Source organism: Hibiscus syriacus, unplaced genomic scaffold (assembly GCF_006381635.1).
Source record: "Hibiscus syriacus cultivar Baekdansim isolate YM2019G1 unplaced genomic scaffold, ASM638163v2 tig00109957_pilon, whole genome shotgun sequence".
Classification (NCBI taxonomy): Eukaryota; Viridiplantae; Streptophyta; class Magnoliopsida; order Malvales; family Malvaceae; genus Hibiscus; species Hibiscus syriacus.
The window spans coordinates 1,094,538-1,114,681 of NW_024062539.1; the positions used below are offsets into that span (position 1 = coordinate 1,094,538).

General features: G+C 35.5%; 1 protein-coding gene across 1 annotated transcript; it reads right to left on the reverse strand.

Annotated features, from left to right (window-relative positions):
* Positions 1–1,245: 1,245 nt before the first annotated feature.
* Positions 1,246–19,357, reverse strand: LOC120211084 (phosphatidylinositol-3-phosphatase SAC1-like). Its single transcript, XM_039209703.1, has 16 exons — positions 19,072–19,357; positions 18,395–18,599; positions 18,142–18,307; positions 16,530–16,752; positions 15,688–15,764; positions 14,155–14,342; positions 13,940–14,037; positions 8,556–8,689; positions 8,310–8,444; positions 7,492–7,876; positions 7,237–7,358; positions 6,932–7,042; positions 5,892–6,104; positions 4,974–5,180; positions 4,021–4,132; positions 1,246–1,697 (listed from the first exon to the last, which is right to left on the reverse strand). The coding sequence occupies exons 1-16, from the start codon at positions 19,198–19,200 to the stop codon at positions 1,449–1,451; spliced, it is 2,754 nt and encodes a 917-aa protein (XP_039065634.1). The 5' UTR covers positions 19,201–19,357; the 3' UTR covers positions 1,246–1,448.
* Positions 19,358–20,144: the final 787 nt, after the last annotated feature.

Genomic DNA, 20,144 nt, shown 5'->3' on the forward strand with positions numbered 1-20,144 from the left:
TGAACCGATCGGTTCATACGGTTCTTTTTTTAAAAAAAATAAACCAAACGACGTCTAGGGGTGTAAACGAGCCGAGTCTAGCTCGAATATTATTGAACTCAACTCGAACTCGAAAACTTTAAAAAAAGGCTCGGCTCGACTCGACTCAAAAACTCGTGAGCTAAAAATTATCAAATTCAGCTCGAACTCAAAATGTAATATTAAAATTCGACTCGAACTCGAAAAAGCTCAAACTCAAAAAAAATTCAAGAGCTCGTTTGAAGCTCGAGACTCGAGCTAGATTGAAGCTCATTTCAAGCTCGACCTAAGCACAAAGATGCTTTAAACCTACGTATCCCCTCGCCTTTTATAATAGACTCAATGATTCTTTCGCTATTCACCTACCAATGTGAGATTGTTTTCAATTTGGAATTCACAATTGGACCCGCGTATATTAAATGATTGGAATTAACCTTTTACATCTTTCACTTAATTTTTAGGGTTTAGTATTTAAACTCAAACATGAACCTTAAATATTATGTTGTAAATTTGAATCATTTTGTTTCACTTGATTTTATGATATTTAACTTATATATGTTATTACTTGCGATATTTTTATACCTTTTAATATTGTTAACTTAAAAAGAGTGTTATATATATATTAATATTGCTTTGAATATTATGTAAATTTATTTTTAAAAAATATTATTTTATATAAATCCATTCAACCCGGTTCAATCAGTGAACCAATACCTTCACCGGTTTAAAATCCGATCCAGTTTTAAAAATATTGTTAAAAAGTGAAATATGCACAAAATATTAAAATGTTGTTGCATAGTGGGGGATTTTAACGCGGATCACATGAATGGAAAGACATCTTTCAACCATTAAATCAAGCTTCATTTTTTTTTTTGTATTTAGTGAAAGAAGAGAAATAGAGTTTGAAAAAACATTATACATACATCTTACTGAGAAAATATAAACTACTATTATTCTCATACCTCGTCTTCTCTTACTCTTAAACACCATTTTTTCTTTGGTTTCTTCCTTTAATAATTCAATTATATTATTTGATATCAATAGATTTTTAACTCGGGAATTATTTGTTTTAAACTTACTAATGCAATATCCCTGTTTGTAAAAATAACCAAACCCTAAACCGCATGCAACTACTGAAGCCAACATAAAAGTGGCAAAGGCAAAATCTTGATGCTACAATACAATAGTTATTACAAACCATATTACCATATACACAAAAGCTTTTCCCTACAAACCATATAAACATATAGAGTGAGATATTTCAAGTCTCAAATTTTGGTTCTACACAAGCAGAGTATTTGGAAAGCATCTTTCAACCACTAATGAATTAGCTAAATTTTTAACAGGTTTCACCTTTTATAGCAGCTGTTTAACCAAAGCAAATAAATGTGTATTTTCTATGAGAAACTGAATTCATTTGACAATGTTATTCACACCTTTTGCAGTTTTCCCTCACCGATGATCCATCGTGTCAACCGACTTGGATCTTCAGTAAATGATTTGCACGACACAGGAAAAATACCAAGATCAGCTCCGATTAGGTCGTATTCCTCTAGTGCTTCAGCCATCTTGGCTTCAACAGATGCATCGTCTACAACATCAATTGTGTTCATTTGTACAAGATCTGCATAATGATGCTCTCTTTCCAGATCATGTTGGAAAGGCTCCATGGCTGGTCCCTGGTATTCCAAGCATTTTAAGAAATATAGTTAGCAGCAAATAGAAAATCAAATGTTAGTTTTTTTTATGATAAGGAAGGTCTCATTAAAAAAACCCCTTCATATCTGTCGAAATACAGTAAAGTATCCTAGCAAACATTGGAAGGAGGAAAAGAGTACCTCAAATTTTATTAGATAGAAAAACTTATAGCAACAGAAAAATTCATAAAGCCCAAATAGGACCAACCACCAAAAAAAAAATATCAACAAGAAACAAATACCGAACAACAGAACAAGAGACAACACAAGTTAACCCGTTCCTAATTTTGCTAACTCATCCGCCTCCCAATTGGCACTCCTCTGAATGTGCTTAACAATCACATTACGATCCAAAACAATAGAAGTAATTTCCCGCACTAGAAGCTCGAGCAAAGCTGGACAGGAGCCAGGATTATTTATCCAATCCAAGGCATTTATACAGTAGTTCTCCAAAATCAAACGCCCCTTTGCACCCCATTCTGACTCCACAAGGAAAAGCAAACCAGCTTTGACTGCCTTCAACTCAGCCAGGGCTGGAGGGCCAGGCCCTACAGGTTCAGAAAAGGACCCCAGCAGGGTACAGTCAGAGTCTCGAAGTAAACCTCCAATACCGCCTTTTAGCCAATCCCTGTTCACCGCACCATCAACATTAACTTTGAAAAAACCCGGGGGTGGTTGAGTCCACGAGGGGGGAGAAGGAGCTTTCTTCTTGCAGCAAATACAGGAATCAGCCAAGGAAGGATCCCCAACAAGGCAGTCAAACAAGATAGAAATATTAGGAAACTTTGCTTAGGAAACTTTGCTGAGAACCACGCTGCAAGTCTATATCTAGTAAGAAAAGAGGCAAGTAGGATCTAACTTAAGACTTAAGTAGGATCTAACTTCCCCTTCTCGAAACTTATAAGATTCCTACATTTCCATAACGACCAAAGGACAGCCCCAGGGATAAAAACCCATTTATTCAAACGAGGAACCATATTCAACCCGACTTCTATTAGGGCAGAAGGATTATCAGGAGGAGCAAAGGACACATTCCAGAAACGCAAGAACCGAAACCATAAATCCTATGCAACTCTGCATGAAACAAATAAATGAGAAACAGTCTCCGGTTCAAGACCACAGAATGGGCAAAGATTACCTACAACCCCAGGGACACCACACTTCAGGAGCTCAGTTTTAACTGTCATTTGATGGATTACCTGCCAAACAAAAGACTCCACTCTAGGGGGGGCAACCCCTAGCCATACGTGTCAAGACCATATAGGATTAACTACAACCTGACTGGACATTAACAAATGCAGGACTTAACCGAGTAGGAAACTTCCCCATTACAAATCCACACAAAATAATCATCCTCGAAAGAACCAAAAGAAAAGTTACACAGCAATGTCATTAACTCTATCCACTGATCCAATTCCCAGTCAACAAGATTCCTCCTCATTTGGGTGTCCCAGCACCAAACCGAGGAATTAAGGATTCTATATTCAGCAATTTTCCCTCCTTTATTAACAGCAAGAGCGAATAATCTCGGAAATTGAGATTTCAAAAGGGCATTGCCTAACCAGATATCCTGCCATAAAAGAATAGACTCCCCATTGCCCACTTGTAATTGTAGATGGCTGTGAAAGCATAAACCAAAATCATCATCCTTCAAACAATTATTCACTACACCTCTCCATAACCAGGAGGCTTGGGGGTTAGAGATGTCTTCTTGTTGGGTTAAGGTTGGAAGGTTGATTGTGGAAAGTGACTGTAAGTCGGCTGTGGAATGGGTCCATACACCAGCTATGGCCCCAGTTTTTATCCTCCCATTAGTTAAAGAGATTTCATCTTTTATCACGGACAGGGTGCACTCTATTAGACTGATTCCAAGGGTGTGTAATGGGGAGGCTGATAGTTTAGCAAAGATGGGAATTGGTTGATGTTTAGTCGTTTCCAGTGCGTTTTATCGTTTGAGTTTAGGTTTTCGGTTATGTTGAGTAGCTTAGTCTGTTGTGTTTTTTCAGTATGGTGTCTACGTTAAATCTTATGTAATTTCGGAGGAGTAATAAAGTTTCTAAGGCACTCTTTTCCTCCTTCTTTGATCAAGAAGGAGGTTTTTAAGGAGGCCTGTCATTCTTATCAAAAAAAAAAATATATAACATGTAAAAAGGAAAAAAGATTAATCATATGAACCCAGCTTCATTTAATAAAAAAATCAAGGATCGGATGTCAACTTCAAGTCCACTTAGAATTGTCAAAAGTTGCCGGAAAAAGGAAAAAAACTTGAATCAAATATATCGACTTTAAATTGTTACAGTATTACCTGACATAGTTCAGAATAATGCCTATATATCTCACTGCTTTCATCTTGATCGCCAAGCAGTGTTCCGCCATACCAACCATTGGCTTCATCAATAGAGGTCATTGAGAGGTACCTAAGATCAAAAAATATGTTTACAATGTACTAATAAACTCAGTATTAGCAATAAAAAGACTTGAATCCAACTAAAATATAAAATTATAAATATGTATCCTATATAACTAGAGATATCAAAGTCAGAAAGAACAGGATAACAAGAAACATAATTGATTAGCATTACAAATACTTGAATCCAACTACAATGTAAAATCATAAATATTTATCCTAATTCCTAAATAACTAGAGAAATCAAAAGTCATAAAGATCAAGATACCAATAAACACACGATTGCATATAGATTGCACTTCCTTAACTGTTATGTTATCAGAGCCTTAGAATACAAGTCCCTCCAACTGTGCTTTCATAACTTCCAAAATATTTCACAATGCATAACAAATGTGATAAATTCCAGTATGCTGTAAGGAAAAATATATTCCTCCTCACACTAAGGCTTTCCTTGGTATGAAGGATGGAAAATTTGTTAATCTAATAGTTAAGCTACAAAATAAAAAGGTGGTTATGAACGGAAATTTCATTAAACAAGTGGTTAAGATTCATAACCACTTTTTGCGTTATGACAATGTGATGTCACCTGCATGTAGTTACACTTTGATAATGCTTTTCATGACAATGATACCTCATGCATGTGTGAACATTTATGTCACCTGTGCATGCAAGCACATATGGATCTCAAATAGTAAAAAATCAATCAATCCCGCCATTACTAAATTTTCAGGACATATTCATGGAGCCCAATGTTGTTGGCCCGCAGTTAGCAATCTGAATCCTTCATGCTGTGAAAATAAAAAGATAATGCATTTTTCCTGAGAAAAGAAGAATGAATTTTAAGAAAATACCTCTGGAAAATATCTTTTTCATCATCATCATCATCACCACCATCATCATAGGAAGAAAGCCAATTTAAGTCACAAAAATCGTCAAATTTCATTTCCCCGTTCAGCCCTCCATTTTTAGTTCCACACACAGGGACTTTGGGAGCTAAGACGACTTCTTCCAACTTTCTTTGGCCAAATAGCCAATTCGGACTTCTAAGCTGTATTTCACTGCACCAAAATTCCAAAGTTCGTATCAAATAAAATAATTTGGCATTCTTACCCCACATACCAGTTATAAGTTATAACACAAGAATTTAGAGCAGAACAGTGTTCTGCCCTAAAATTTAGGCTAAAACAAGTAGATAATCCACTTTACCACAAAAATTTAACTGATACGTGAGGGACAAAATAATTTCAAGAAAAGCTTGAAAGTTCTTAAGATTGAAAAGTCAGAGCACTTGAAATTGACATTCTTGGATTAATATTGTATTTCAGAGCCAAAAACAAACCCATTCCACCTCCCGCAAATTGTAAAAAAAATATATATTGTATTTCAGAACAGGTACCATAGATAGTAGTGAAGTCAAAATGAAAACAGTCACAAACAAGGTTTAAGCTTCTCAACAAGGATACAGTTGCCTCAAAATTATTTAAAACAGAGAACCTAAATGCAACTAAGATAAGCTTCAAACTAGCCAAGGTAAGAGACGAAACAAATGAAGGAAACAAATCAGGACACTTAAATAGTCACAAATGGTTCAATTTTAGGGGAAAAATGATTACTGCATATAAAATATTAAAAAAAAACATCTTATTACCTGGAAGAGGCATCACTATTCAACAAAAGATGAGAGAAACAGATAAGAAAGTAAAAAAGGCTACAAACAGAATATAATATATATATATATATATATATTGCAGAGATAAAATGATATTTACATTGCATCAGGTGCCACACCAGAATTTGCTGTGGGACCACCAGGTCTTTGATCTGGTTCGCTGCACAGCCTCACATTCTTTATTGAACTACATGTCTGTTCTATCAATTTATGAAATGACGTCAACTTCATCCGCGAAAAGTCTTCTCTACAAGCTGGAATGGGAGCAAGGGTCTTTCCCACTACTCCTAAAGGCTTAATATTATCCTCCACACTGCACATGGAAATCGAAACAATTAAAAAATGGTAAATTAAAGGTCAGAAACTTGAAAATAATGCAGGTTGGGATAGGTATTTATCGAAACAATAGACCGGTTAGGGTTGGGGTCAGGTTTAGGAAAAACTGGCCTTGCCTGGATTATTACAAAACTTACCCCAATGTGTATTATCTAGAGTTTACTTTTTTAGACTTGATTCATTGTTCTTGCTGCAATTTTTTCTATTAACTCAAGAAATTTTATCTTTTTATTTCATTTTTGTATTTTTCCTAATCTTTAATATTAAATAAGGTTTATTTTATCAACTTTTTTACATTTTATTGCCGCCTCTCACTAACATTGTTAGAGCCAACTTACCGCAACTTTCAAGTAAGATCTGAAGCGATGTTTATTGTGCTTAATGTTCTTTTGATTTGAAAGCATTTTTAGAATTAAATGTTCTTTTAATATTTAAAAAAAATGAAACTTTTATGATAATTTGGGGTGGGGTAAAGTCGGGTATGTATAGCATTTATTTCCGGGGTTGGGTTCAGAGATTTTAAGGTTTTCTTTTGAAGTTGGGGTCAGGTCAGTTTTGGGCATAGTCCTGTGTTGGAGTCAGGGTTGATGTGAGCAAAAAAGCACCCAAGCCCCGTTTACTTCTCTAACCCTAATAATTTATAGTACTCCATAATAACAACAGCAACAATAAGAACAATAATAATCCTGGCAATAAGAAACAGCTAAATGTCCTTAGTTGAGGTTTAGAATAAATATATCAGGATTGATGGAAGGTGAAGAGTGTAATTTTTTTGGGGGGTTAAAATAGATATGGACACATTACCACTTATCAGGGAATAGGTCATCTCCGGTCCCAGAAACATGAAGATAATAATCTGAATCCAACTCCCAGAGAGCAGGTTTTCCTTCCCTCGGTTGGAAGTAGCCCAAAAATCTGGTAGAAATACCAATGGCTGGTAGTCAGAAGAACAAAAACTGTACATAATTATAAAGGCTATAGCCTATACTAAATACTCTCTAAAGCCTCAAATGCCCCTATTTTTCAAAAGGCACAGTTATAATGAAGATAAAAATCTTCAAGATTTCGTTAAAGAATTGTTTTTAAAATGGTAGATGGAAAACAATTACAAGTTTATTGCATCTTGTTTTTCACCGTCGGTGTAGGCATTACTATAGTATCGCTTGATAGACTTGATAAACTCTCTAGACTGGGTCGTAGCTTTCCACTTTCCCTGCCTCTCCAGAAAAACCTGAAGTTTGTAATGAATTAAATATTCTACGAGAATAGTTTCATAACATATGAAAACTAAAAAGATGAATATCTTATGTTTTAGCTTTTGCATTTTTCCCCTAACAACAAAATGGTTAAGAAGATAATCCTACAGTGTTATGAGCAGCAGAACCTCCATACTGATGGGCAAGAGCATCTCCCATACTCTGGTACATGTCCATGAGGGCAGCAGCAACACTACTATCGGGGTCCACTTTAGGCTTGTCTGTCAATCCCATTGCATGGAGTTGGCGGCCTAAAGCTGCCAACCCATAAGCATATTGTGCAACATTTGTACGATCCAAACAGTCAATGCAGTTAGTTCGCAGTACTCCACTCTGAAATCTTGGAGGTTCACCATGATAATGATCGATTTTAATTTGTTGACTTACATCACCCTCTCTTTCTCTACTGGTTAGTGAATTTGAATTCTCATTTCTGCTTCCAATCTTAACAAGATCACCAGATTTACCTCTCAGATCTCTAAACGATGCATCCCTGTAATAATTGAAATAAGCTCGTATTATACTGCCAATATAACCCATTAGGAAATTTCAAATTAGTTACAAACAACTCCCAACTTTCAAAAAGGGGAAAAATAAATCCTCGATATTCTGTCCACCATTGGAAAATCATAATAACCCTCTAAGAAATCTTTCTAGGTTTTATCTTTTCAAAGATATGTTAACATGGCATAATAATGTCTTAGCAATTCTTAAAACTGTAACTTAACACCACCTATTTTAATCTTTAACTTCTTTTACTCGTATGTGCTTTGTATCAAGTGAGTATCATGTTTCCTGAAAATAAATTAGAAAAACCTAAATTCCAACACCTATATCTACGTAAACAGGTTACTTCTCAAATGAAAAGGCAACCATAAAATATACGAAAGTAAAAGACAAAACCCAGCATAAAGATTAGAATTTACCTCCCGGTGCTTGTTCTGCTAAGTTGGTTGGATCTCCTTTTAACAGTGCTGGGTTTACCACTATAGTAAAAGCCGGTTAAATCAAGAGCTTCAGTAGCCACAGCACCCAAAACAGCCAAAACATTGGCAGACTTGCTTGAGATCAGCAAAGAACATACAAGAACATCGATATAAGCTCAAATTTGAAAAAGGTGAAGGGAGGAAGCCAAAGGTTGTCTGTTTCATGAGAAAAATTTAACAACTTACGTCTTGGCAAACTTGTGAAAATCCCAATGAATAAATTTCAGTTGATTCTCTTCCGAAAGAATTGCGTTCAAATATCCAACTGCATGTGCAAATTCACGCCTCAACATCATCTCTCTAGGTCTTTTCTCAACAGTCTGCGTTTCAATATTTAATTTAATTAAAAGATAAAAATTATAGCAAAACTCAAAATGGTTTGTAGTTTTTTTGATAGGAAAAAATGGTTTGTAGTTAAATGGTCAAAAGGAGATAAGCTATAAAATGTACACAAGCTTAGATTACAAATAAACAAATACATATTGGCAGACCGATAGCTAGTTTCCATCTTTTTAGGCAACTAACAAGTATGTTGCGAGAGATAAGAGGGAGTTATGGTCTTTGTATAAAAAAGACGAACAAATTTGGTTTCAAAAATCAAGGGCGAAGTGGAATTAGGATGGCGATCGAAATTCAAGATACTTCCACTAGTGCGCTTCAAATAAGGGAAGGGCCAATGCCATGAAGTTTTTGAAAGTGAATGGTAAGTTGGTTTCAAACCCGGAATAGATAAAATCTAGTATTCTTGAATATTTCAAGAAAGCTTACAACTTGATGCCAGCACTGGAGGTGGAGCATATGGACATGCATTTTAATAGGCTTTTTGATGAGTAGTGTTTCGTTCTGGAAAGGAGTTTCTCGGAGGATGAAATTTGGGAGGCAATCGCTTCGTCGAATAGTAACAAGGCGACGGGACCGGATGGATTGAACATGGGTTTCTTTCAAAGATTTTGGCCGTTCTTGAAGGAGGACATTTTGAAATTTTTCAATGGTTTCTACTCCGGAAAAAAGATAGGAAAAGGTGTGAATCATTCATTTATCACACTGATTCCGAAGAAGTCAAATCCGATTGGTATAGAGGAGTATAGGCCCATTAGCTTGGTCGGTGGTTTGTATAAGATTTTGTCGAAAGTGTTATCAAAAAGATTAAGGGCGTGCATAGATTCGTTCATTGGCCCTTCGCAGTTTGCGTTTATTCCAGGGAGACATATTTGCGATTGTTGCTTTATAGCAAATGAAGGCATCAATTACTGGAGGAGGAAAGGGAGGAAAGGTATTGTGTTTAAAGTGGATTTCAGAATAGCCTATGATTCATTTGATTGGGCGATCTTGATCAAAATTATGGAGTCGGTCTTGGATTGTTAAGTGCTTATCATCAACATCTATTTCGGTTTTAGTAAATGGTTCTCCGACAAAAAGCTTCAACATATCTCGGGGATTACGCCAAGGATGTTCACTATCTCCGCTACTATTTAATTTAGTGGGAGAGTTGCTAAACCTTTTTCTGTCCAAAGCAGTCAAGTTGGGGTTGTTCGATGGTTTTCAGATCAGTTGCGATAATAGGTCTTTCTCGCTCTCTCATTTGCAATTCGCTGACGATTTGATAATTTTTTGTAGAGCTTCAGAAGGTCAATTGAAGAATATTAAGAGGATTTTGATCGTCTTTGAGATGTGTACAGGGCTGCAATTAAATCTATCGAAGAGCAAGATGTTTGGTATTAATATGGAAGAATCAACAGTCAAAGAGTGGGCAAATTCAACTGGGTGTATGTATGGTGTTCTTCCAACGGAGTATCTTGGGCTTCCCCATGGTGGCAAGCGAAATTCGGTAGCTCTTTGGGAACCGATCTTTAAGAATTTTTACCAGAAGCTGGCTGGGTGGAAAACAGGGACGTTATCCCTTGCGGAGAGGGTTGTTTTAGTAAAGTCTGTCTTGAATGCGATGCCGATTTACTATATGTCTTTGCTCAGATTGCCTTTTGGTGTTCGTAAAAAGTTGGAGTCACTAATGGCTATTTTTTTGTGGGGGAGCTCAGCCCAGAAAAGTCGGATCCACTGGGTGAATTGGTCGATAGTATGCAAAAAAGAAAGATTATGTGGGTTTGGGTATTACGGATTTAAATCTGATGAATAGGACTCTATTAGGGAAATGGGTATGCAAGTTTAGCAGTGAAAAGGAGTCCTGGTGGAAGCGGGTGTTATGTTGTAAGTACAATTTAGATAGAAGGTCGATTTTGTTGGATAAGAATCTGCCTTCCCTTTCATCTTGGTTTTGGAAAGGAGTAATCAATAACTATTGGTCAAATGATGCTTCTAGCATTTGTTTTCGCAATCACCTTATTCTATAAGTGGGGAAGGGGAATTCCATTTTGTTTTGGCATGATTGTTGGTTATGCAATATTCCCTTGAAGATAAAATTCCTTAGGCTTTTCGCCTTGTCGGATAAGAAGAACGGGGTCATTGCGAACTATGGTTGCCTAAACAATGGGAGGTAGGTCTAGGATATCCAAATGATACGATATTTGCTGGATTAGGAAGCTGAACAATGGATCGAGTTATTATCAATGTTGGATAGTGTTTGTCTTGGATTGGAGGCAGATGATTGCTACATTTGGAAAGGAAACGGAGAGGGTGTTTATTCGGTTAAATCGTGCATTAACTTAGTATCAAGTCTGTCCGATCCGGATTTATCTTGGTCGAAGCTTGTTTGGGTTGGTATAGCACCTCCAAAAGTGGAGGCTTTTCTATGGCAGGTGTTCCACCAGAAGTTGGCTGTTAAGACTGTTCTAATGAATCGGGGTGTTCGAGGGATCGAGGATCCTCTCTGCCCGGTCTGTGGATTAGAGCTAGAGTCGGTTTGCCACTTGTTCTTCTCGTGCAGAGTAGTTTGGGGGGTTTGGGTGAGTTTCTACAATTGTGGAATATATATACAATCTTGCCTAATAATCCCAAGGCGTTTTTGTACACTTGGTTTGATTTACAACCGGATTCAGACATTTGAAAATTTGTCCCGGGTGCTGTAATGTGGACTGTATGGAAATGTCGAAATCATATGGTGTTCGAGAATGGTAGGTTGGATCAGACTCATCTATTCTTTTTGGTTAGATATAGGTTGGCTTCCTGATTCTCGACAAAGAACTCAAATTTCCCTATTCTTCTAGATTGCCTTGTGGGAGATTTAACTTTGGCTGATCTGCACCGTATTACTATGAAGAAAGTATCCCCTAAGTCACATTGGTGCCCCCCTCCTCCGGGGTTTTTTAAAGTGAATGTGGATTGGGTTGTAAGTTATGACCGGAGGTGCAGTGGTATTGGTGGTCTGTTGAGGGATATTGATTATAAGCGGTTGGGGTATTTCTCGGGAGCGTCCGGACCAATCCCTCTGATTCTTGCCGAGCTAAAAGCAATTCAAGCTGGTTTGAGTCTTTTTTTAGATTCAGAGTGGAGTGATAAGGGGTGTCTTATTTTAGAAAGTGATTCTTCTATTGCTTTGAACTGGATTAACAATCCTAAGGCAAGTCTGGCTGCTTATGTTCATTTGGTTAAGGAAATTGCCAAGCGAGTGTTAGAGTACAATGTGACTATTAGGCATATTCAGAGATGTTTTAATTGGGAAGCAGATAGTTTAGCTAAGTCGGGCATAGGATAATATCGGGTGTTTTGGTTGGGTATGGTGGTTGAGTGCTTTGGGTGTTTTTGTGGGGAACTTTTGTACTTAAAATGGTTTTATCATGGATGTACTCTATGTTTCAGTAATAAAATTTTAGGCACTCTTTTCCGCCTTCCAATGTCCGTGGAGTTACCTACGTAGCTTGACGGTTATGAAGGGGGTTTATAATGAGGCCCTATTCTTATAAAAAAAAAACAAGTACATATACACCTCCACATATTTACATGTGCACTCATATATGTATACAATTATACATCCAAATTATATTCATGAACAGGATAAAATCTAGATGGAGGTTATCAACAGCTTGAGATCCCTACAAAAGCAACTACAACTTCACACTTGCGCATAAGTTAAAAAGGGTAGCAAGGTAAGGAGTTATCAATAAGTGTTTCTGGCTACTTCAAAGAAATTAAAAAATATTCTATCTGAAACTTATGAAGAGAATTAACGGCATCACTTTCCACATAAAGCTAAAGCAGAAAATAACAAGCTTTCTGCAATATAATTACTGGTAAGATATTTTTAACAAGTCATCATATAATGTCTCATCTATATCAATTAATTAAAAGTTTTCAACTCAAACACAAAACAAATCCAGACATGCAGCTATAGCAGTTAATTTAATTGCACTAATCAATACATGGAGCCCCAAAAGAACTAGTTGTCAAGGAATGTTGGTAAAATCAACCTCCCTATCATACCGGGTGATCCAACTATTTATATTAGTGCAAAGTTAACCCTGAGATATGATTTAGGTGCAATTTTAATCATTTTTTGGATGGAAAAAGTCACATGACTGCAAGTACACAGCAAATAGAGTTACAAGACAATTAAATGAAAGATCTGAACACTTGCAAAGTCAGATTACATATACAAAACTATATATTTAATATTGTCTTTATTTTTCATCATCTTTCTCTCTATTCACCCTTTCAAGGGTTGCTGGAACCAGCCGAAAAGCTTCGTCAGAGATCTTGGAAAGTTATGTAACTCGGACTCTGGTATAAGTGTCGGACACAAGTATCACTAGACTTCTCTAAGTTTTCCAATATATTTGGAGGATCCTTGGAGATCATATCCCCAAAACCAAGTGTTGGACAAGGGTACTTCATGAAAAATAAAAAGTCTGGGCAACATAGTTGGAAAGCCCAATTGCTTCCATTCAGTTTCCTAAGGCATGGCTCAGGTGCCAGAAATCAAAATAATCCCTGCATTAAGTTGGTATGTCTATGTACAAATTTTATAAGTAAAATGTTGTATTACATCACCCTGAAGGATCCTTGGTGGTAAGGGAGTCTACATAGCACCTCTATTATTGTAACCTACAAAGAACTAGCAGCCTTAATACTCCTACACAGGTGTAATATTTCTTTTGGATTTGGTTTTAAGAATATATTTCTTTTTCCTTTTTCAGAATTTTAAGAATATATTTCACGACATTGTGAGAAGCCAATACTAATTCCAGTCCGACTCCACAAGAGTTCTTCTCAGTTTATGTCACTAATTTGTTACATTAAGAAGCCACAGGTAGTTAAACAAATAAGGCTTAAGGGTGCCTAAAACCCTTGAAGTTTTTTTTGGGGGGGGGGGGGGAAATGAATTTAGCCTCCGAACCATTTTGCACCCAATTGAACCCTCGAATTGAGAAATTGAATCAATTAAGTCCTTTGACCAATTAGTCTTAATGATTTTTTTCTTAGATGTTAATATCACATGGCATTTGTAGATTTTTAAAGAAAAAATCTATAAAAAATATCAGGGGCTTAATTGAATTTTTTTCCCCAAAAGTTCGAGGGCTTATGGCACCCTTAAGCCAAAAATAATAAATGCACTAAAGAAGCAAAATGAACATGAAAGATTGAATAAAATGTAACAAGAAAGAGGATATTGCAATAACCTTGATTAAATTAAGTACAATTATTGGATTGCCGTATCTCTTTGCCAAGTCCTCAAAATGCAATTTGGTTGCCTGGTACGTAGGATCATACCTCTGTACTGGAGTAAAACAAAAACAATAAAGATTTTGTTGACCTAAAGTTAGGTATATGAAGATGCAAAGGGTGACAACAGGAAAACAAAGAAAAAAGGTAAAAGAATCAAGCTGATTTTTACGAATTATATCAGGTTTAGGACTAAATCTTGAAGCTTCTTGGGACCAGAAAAGAGGAATTGAACCACGCATCTGCACAACAGAACTCATCTTTCCCTTGCAAGACCCAGCTTCTTCATCAATGATAATTTGCTCTGTTTCAACATCATTAGCAACCCTTCCTCGATCATTCACTCCCCTTTTCAAGTACCTGTGATTAATGAAAAAAAAATACATCAGAATTTGGAAAAAGAAAACAATAAACTATACATTTTAGAATGAGTCCACCTCAATCCCTCCCAACTTTTTTTCTTTACCTTTGTACCCCCTGGACCAAAAATCTAGAAGCCAATGACAAGAAATTATTTGTGTCTTCCATACTCCTTGAAATAAAATTCAGTGAAGCTTCAAAGGATATATTCAAATAGTAGAAATATATTGCTCCTTTTTTCTCCAAGTGACATCTTAAACAATTATAACAAGAAAAAAGGAAGAATAAGAAGGCAAATCTTGGAAACTTGAGGGGGGGAAAACCATCATAGAATGCTTCAAGGAACACCTTTTAAAAGAGTTTACCTATTCTGGCTCTCACATAATCACCCAGGAAATAGAAAACAAAAAGAGAAGGAACAATAGAAGGAATAATACCCAAACAAAACCAGATAATAATTGTAATATTTAACAATTATATCAAATTCTGATATTTGAAAAGATCTAGGATAATTTGCTCTGGTAACCATTATAAATAATGAATTAACAAAAAGGCAACATAATAATATTTCTACCCATCAATCCATCTGCCATATGCCATCTTTCTTATGGATCATCATTCATCGCAGCTAAATAATGAAAACAATTACTCTTAGGAACTGCTTCCGATCACGCTCGACTCTGATCATCATTTCTTGTTATACCATCAGACTACCAATTAACCTGCTCTCTTTAGATTCTGTTTTGGTCCTAATTAATCAATCTTTAGATCCTGAGAATTTTTTCAACTATAGTGAGCAACTAACTTCCTCTGGGCAATTAAGAGTTAAGACTATATTTCCACAAATAGTTCATCAGGAATATAATCTTTAGCATGCCAGTTCGATGCAGTTCAGATCATCAGGAACTAGAAAGGATGAGCAATGGCATACAAGATACCATTACTTACAACATTACAATTAGCCTATTGCCTATCAGCCATAAATTGACCATTTGACAAAAAATGTGATGCCAACAAGTCTAAAATTCAAAATGGAGCAAATCAAGCAAAAAGAAGGGATTTTTATTTCTAACATTTTTTCAACAAAAATGCATGTATGACATTTAATGAACCAAGGACTTCTAGTAAATATCAAGCAAAAAGAAGGGATTTTTATTTCTAACATTTTTTCAACAAAAATGCATGTATGACATTTAATGGACCAAGGACTTTTAGTAAAGAACATGATTTCCAAACAAAATGGCAGACTTTCAAGTTGAAAACATCTTCTAACATATTACAACGTTCGAATGCCACTTCAGTGGTCTGTAAATAAAAGGATGAAGGATGCATGCAAAGTAGTTACCGTGTTCCAGCAAAATGCCGAGATCGTCTAGAAACTATGGTAACACTAAAGTCCCTCCCAAAGATTGATAGCCGAGTCTGTGTTAAAGTAGCACAAAACCAAAAAAAAAAAAAAAATCAAGAGAATTGGTTGAATAAGCAACAAGTAGCACATCAAACTAAAATAAAATATTCATATTCATGAGCAACAAATTGTTTTAACCAAACCAAAGACTTTCAGCATCACTAAAACAGCTTCCTCTAAAATAAATGAAAAAGAAATTAAAGTTGTGTAATTGTATCAAATATTATCACATTGGGAAAAAAAATATATCTAAACTTTTCTGACACCGTTCTTCATATTCAATATTCCAGATTAATTCTAGTATGTCGGAATATATGTCAGAATTGAGTCTCTGACTGAATTTCTCCTTTCCAAGTATTCAGCCAAATGGATTCTAGTATGTAGAAATATCTGTAAGAATTGAGTCTCTGACTGAATTTTCATTTCCATGTATTGAGCCAAATAGGTTCTAGTATGCAGAAATATCTGTCAGAATTGAGCCTCTGACTGAATTTTTCATGTCCATGTATTGAGCCAAATGGAAAAAGAAAATAAATATAGGTTGATATAGCAGAAAAAAATAACCAGATACTTATGGCACTACATATAAGTAAGACAGGACGAGCCTTAAAGAACATAAATAATGGCTTATTACAACTAGCAGCAAAAAATCAATAGTTACAGACTTACAGCCTTACAGGAAATGACAGAGGATGCTGAAATCAAACTAATTCTACAAATAAAAATGAATAAAATGTGTCCAATGCGGCAAAAAAAATCTCTACCAACATTTTAATTACCTGTTTAAAATGCCCATGAACTAATGCTATTGTCCAAATGGTGTTACTGCATCTTGAACGTATTGCTTGGGCTAAATAGGCATTCCAAACAAATATGTTATCATAAGGCATCCTTTCTTCGCCTACAGATAAAACATTTTTTTGCAAACTTTGCATTATAGGATACGTATAGCTGTAGAAAAAATCTTTGGTCAAGTCCACACTGGAAAGCAGCTTCTTGTACCTGAAGCCCAAAAGAAAATGAATAAGTGTAGTTAAAACTAAAGGCTCTACTAAAATTAGACCCTGAAATGCCAAAAGAAATCGAGAAAGGAAAAAAATACAGCAAAATACAAACCAAAGGAATAAGGCAAAGCCTACAACATATTATACGTACACGGTTATTTAGTTTCACATTGTTTTTCTGTGGTAGTGACTGAGAAAAACCACAGATCAAATTGGTGATTATTATTGGTGATAAAGATACAAGTATAGGTTACCATGGCAGCCCTTACAATTACTTAAAGGTATTAAACAAAAGAAAAATCTATTTAAAATATATAAATATCCAAACAGATCTCTCTACACAGAGAAATAAATGCAGTTCAAGATTGGAAAATTACTGATCTTTTAACTGGGGAGACTGTTATTACCTTAACAAATCACTCAATGTACTTATAAAGCGAAGAAAAAAATGCCCGAGGGATATTTTGCCTATTGGAGAAGATAATGTCACTGACCTCCGTTCAAATTAAAGTAGATTGGTAGAAACCAAAAGTAGCAGGGGGGGCCCAATGCATTTCACTGTTTCTAATGTTTCATTGCTAACTAGTTACAACATAATATCTACAAATTATTTAGTTTTCACATTTTTTTTGTTGTAGTTACTGAGAGAAGCCATACATTGAAATGGTGAGTATCATTACTGATATAGATATAAGGATAGATTTCCATGATGGTAGTTATAATTACTTAAAGGTATTTAACAAAGCAAGATCCTATTTAAAGGGGAAAATATCAGAGCAGGACTCCACACACATAGCACTAAATGGAGTTTAAGATTTGAATATTACTGATCTTTTAAAACTGGGGACCTAAGTTCTCTTTAATAAATATCTCTAACCTCGGAATTCTTAGAAAGAAAAGAAAACAAGGCCTGAGTGCTGATTGAAGAAGATAACCGATCTCAATTTAAATTGAAGTATACTGTTGAAACATCTCAAGTGGGCACAGACTCTGGAGTTTCCTGTTTCTCCTGTCTCAGAGCTTCCTCGTTGATCCACTTAGGGTAACAAAAACAATCCATTTTTCCATAAAGTAATCACTAAAAAGCCAAGAAACTGTAAATGACACCTCACAACCTAATAAGAGTAGAAAAATCACTTCTAAGGAAATGGTTTCGGTCACCACATAGTTTGGTGTTGCAATTGCATCCATATTCTGCAAAACGACTATTTCTAGGAATGCAATAGAGATAAATGCATAAAATGAATGCAGTTAATGTCGAAGTGAATAAGCAAAGTCAGTTCTACTTTCAAACTGATAAAAAGTTCTAAAAAGGAATAAACATGATCCACAGGTTTTCAACCAAACCTAAAAACTAACTATGAAGCAATCAAAAAAAAGGAGATACCTTAGCTCCGTTTTAGAATGTGCTATGTCGGATTGAACAGAAACATGAGGAATAGTGATCAACTGGCTCTCATCTATGCTATATATTGCATGACCACATATACTACCAATTTGCTGTCGCTTTGTAACCAGAATCAAGTAGTATGACTCCAAAAACTTGATGCAACCTGAAAATCCGGGTACACGGTAGAGATTTTAATAGAAACTGTAAATATTCCTTAAAAGCCTTTTAATAATTAATAATTTTCACTAACCTACAATCCCGAAAACCTTTGCCACAAAGTTTAAGCCCCCAGTGGCACGATTCCCTTCAGCAATCCGCTGAAGCAAGTTTTTGATCTCTTGCGGTGAATAAACCACCGGGTCTTCACTGATATTAAGATCAGATGGTTCAGATCGATCAATTTTCAGCACCCGAAAAAATTTCTTGTTCCTATCACTCCCAATTAAATAAAACCTCTGTTTAAAGAAACCAGAAATAAATAAATTAATACCGTTACAAGACAAAAGCCTCAATCCTGAACAAAAGGAGATGAAAATCATGCATAAAAGTAATCTAATTAACCTATTAGCAACCAAACAGCAGTTTCAAAATTCTTTATTAATCTCAACTAATACAGCCACTATAGCAATTTCTTTCTTCATTTCCTATTTTTTACTATGGCAATTTTAGTTGCTTCTTCTCGAAATTTCTCCTTTTTCAGCGCAAGCAGAAAACTTGAGAATCGAAGACCAAAGCCCTAATTTCTATTTTCAAATCCAGCATTTATCTTAAAAAGATACCACTTAATGAACTTTTCGGCAGCAACTAACCTTATGCAAAAAAAAAGATCGAAAAAGTAAAGATCAATTAGAGAACTGCCTTTCCTGTTGCTAAAATCAAGAAAATTCTATGATATTTTCATGAAAACCCAAAAAAAAGGATAATTACAGCTCGAGTTTCATAAAGCTTGAACTTCTCAAGGGAATAGGAATTGGAATCGGCCTCCGGTTCCATGGAAGGGTGAATCTTAGCGTATGGAAGAGATGAAATGGTTTTCGAATTCTCCGATTTTGCCATTTTGGTGGTAAAATTTTGGGACACAATTCAGTTTCAATGCTGTGGTAGGGGAATTTTGGTTCGGGTCAAGCTAGTTTCATTTAACAACTAAAACGGCATTGGATCTCTGCAAACTTTAACTGAGTTGGCTATATAGTGTTTGGCTCTTCGATTCTCTTAACTCACTGAGTTGGCTTCGGCACTCAAATGCCATTGAAGTAATTTAGAAATATATCAGATTTATTATTAGATTTGTTAGAGGGTTGGGCTTAATTAAGGGCTGGCCTTGTTGGACAACATTAGTAGGATCAGGTGCAAATCAATATCTTTATTAAAATTAGGTAATATAATTCCCACAAATTCCACTTCATTATTTGGAAATGATGTAATGACAAATAAACCCTTCATGTTTACAATTTTTTTATTCTAATCTTAATTTTCTTTTGCAATTAAAAGCTTTTTTTTCTTCAAATAAGTTCTATTTAGATGGTCAACTAACGACTAACATTCTTATTAACGTGACATGACAACATGATTTGCAATGAATTTGAGAATCAAACATTTTTAGGCCGGATTATTTTTTTATGAATTGATAAATTGTAGGTTACATTTCAACTGCGTATTAAAATATTATAATCGAATATCGAAAACTTAAGTTATATATGTTTCAGTTGAGATAACATGTAATACCCCGAATCTCAGGTCAGTAGTTCGGGTCAAGTCGAGACCCCTAAGTTGAGCCCTAAGATCTCCCAGAGTAGTTGAGACCAATTTATGAGACTATTTGGCCTAAGTTTAGCCTAAGAGCATAGAATAAGTGAAGGTTTAAAATGGAGGTAAAAAGGTGAGTGATCAAAAGTGTAGTTTACTCATAGCTTGGTTTAAAGGATAAAAACCCCTTAAACCAATAGTTTTTCACGTGAAAACCCAAGCTCCCCAAATATCTTCCTTTTGTCTCTTTATTT